Genomic DNA, 2,568 nt, shown 5'->3' on the forward strand with positions numbered 1-2,568 from the left:
TTACATTAAATTAACTCACGGGAAGAAGAGTTCAAATTTTGATGCAAATACAGGAGTTAACTTGACTAACTCCATATCTGTAATAACTCATTAAACTTCGCTATTGTTTTATCGGTGACATAAAAGAAAAACAAAGAAAACCTAATTACCATCCTAGTCCATCCCCATAATCAAATCAAGTTGGAACTTCTAATTGAAATGTAAGATGGACCAAAATGAAGTCCTACATGCCTTGTCACAAAGCTTAGGAAAAGGAAATTAAGCCCAGACGCAGGCGGGGTATCCCAATGTCCTCTTTAATACAACATTTCCTATATCTGTTATAAGACTCTAAACATCTTCATTAACGGTTTAATTAACATCATCATGCATAAAAGAGAGAGCTAATCCACTATCTATAATATATGACTGACATAATCAAATTGATTTCAACAGTACCAAAACCAAAATCACCAATAAAAGAGTCATTGGTATGCTAATTCAAAATCTAAAGATGTTCATTAACAATTTAACATAATGATACAAGAGAAAATCATAAGACGGTATAACACAAACTGGAGTTATATATAAGAACAATATTATTGCTATGATTCCAACTAAATGTCTAGCAATATTCCATCTTTCTTAGATGAAGCATTTCTACTACTACTCGAGAGGCTCCACTGATCGGAAAATCCCAAACCCGAAACCGAACCACCACTCCCACATTTAGCCACAGTCCTCACACTCTCAATCAACTGCTGAGTCCGACCCTCTTGAGCCAAAATCTCCAACAGCTGCTCTGGACTGATCACCAGCTTCACCTTCCAAAAACTGACGTTGTTGTACTTCGAAAACGCCTCGGTGTAAGACCTCTTCATCATTCCTTGGTAATCAAGCGACATTCTGTAGGGCGCAGCAAGTGAACAAGTTGGTATGCTGTTTGACCTAACATGTCCTTCCCTCACAATCTGGGCGCTGCCCAAGTGACGACCACTTTGGCTGTTGAGAGGGAGAAGATAGTAACTATGTCCTGCCAGAAGATCATCATGGTTAGAGAGCGGTTTCCAAAATAGGTCATGGCTTCTGAATATTCCATGGCCTGGAAATTCCTTGGTGATGGAGCCTACTGTGATTGGCACATAAAACTCCATTATCCCACCATTTGATGCTGTCACTTGGACTACCCCATCTGCATCTCCCAAACCTCCAAACAAGCAATTGCCCATTTATTAAAAATCCCTACTAAAACCTTTGTTGCTCTTGTTGTAGTTATAACTTTAAATTAGAGACAGCTTATGACTAGTGGGTTGCTTGGAGGGATAAAGGAGAGGGAAAGTTATGGAGGGAGAGAGGGATTATTGATTTATTCGTCGGTGGGATACTTCTTCGGAGCTTTCCTCAACTAAACAGAGAATATAAAAACAAGTAAACAAAAGGATATACAAAAAGAAAAAGTAGTGTGACAAAAGAAGGCCACTAGTGCGTTGTGGTCGGAAAGCGTATATAATATGTGTTTTATATGGTACGGTGATGCAGGAAATGGTTGGAAAATGGAAATAGTTGGTAGTTTAGGATCTATATACTGGTGCATTCCTTGAATAAGAAGTGTTATGCACTCTTATTTTTCTTTTGTATATTTTTGTTTATTTTTAACTAGATTGTAAAACTCAAGTAATAAAAACTAGATGGAGTCCATTTATTAAGTGTGTAAATATAAAAATTTATATAAAAAAAAAGTAAAATATGAAAGAGAAAAAAGTTGGAGAGAAATGTGAGAGAGAAAAAAAATGTGGGTTACTTTTATTAAATTTTGAGCAAAATTACTTTAATGGCTATACTTTTCTTTCTGATATTTTCTTCTAATTATGCATGAAAGGTTGTTAATGGTATCTTTGTTAACTTTTGGTTAAAAATAAATGTTCTATTAATATGTAGTATAGATAAGCAGTATGCAGAAAGATAAAAAAAAATGTGAGCATAAATGAAAATCCCTTATTATTTTTGGGTCAATAATTCCATTAACCATCTTTTTCACTTTCTCTTTATAAAAAATGGTAAAGAAAAACTAAAGAACCCCAATAAAATTTACGCGCCAATACAGAAAAAATTGGTAAAGAACAAAACCCTTATCTAGGAATCTCATCATTCACTCGTTGTTTAAAGTGAAAGTGGCAATTTGACTAGTCCTCCCGTATGTGAATATGCCTTTAAAATCAAGGGTAGCTACCATTCTTTTTGTCTCTTACCGCCTCAAGAAGGTGGAAATAAATTCTCTCTGAATCTCTTCCATCAAATTCATTAAGTCTACTAATCAGGATCTTTGAAATTTAATTCAACGATTAAAAATAGGGAACCTTTCTAAAAATTATAATAGCTTTAACCATTAAATCAAATTTTAAATGTCCGAATGAGTGAATTTAGTGGATTTGATAGAAGGGATACGAAGTGAATCCCTTTTCCAATGAGGAAGAAACAAAGAGAGTGGGAAACTACGGAAATTCAGGGCAGACAAATTGGTCGCATTTAGATTTGCTTTTCCATGGGAACATTTAGGCATGGCATGCTGTATGCAATCTTTAGCTCAGA

General features: G+C 35.1%; 1 protein-coding gene across 1 annotated transcript; it reads right to left on the reverse strand.

The window, feature by feature from the left end:
* Positions 1 to 596: 596 nt before the first annotated feature.
* LOC103437440 (uncharacterized) lies at positions 597 to 1,208 on the reverse strand. Its single transcript, XM_008375907.3, has one exon. The coding sequence runs from the start codon at positions 1,206 to 1,208 to the stop codon at positions 597 to 599; it is 612 nt and encodes a 203-aa protein (XP_008374129.1).
* Between the last annotated feature and the right edge of the window lie 1,360 nt (positions 1,209 to 2,568).

Source organism: Malus domestica, chromosome 06 (assembly GCF_042453785.1).
Source record: "Malus domestica chromosome 06, GDT2T_hap1".
Taxonomy (NCBI): Eukaryota; Viridiplantae; Streptophyta; class Magnoliopsida; order Rosales; family Rosaceae; genus Malus; species Malus domestica.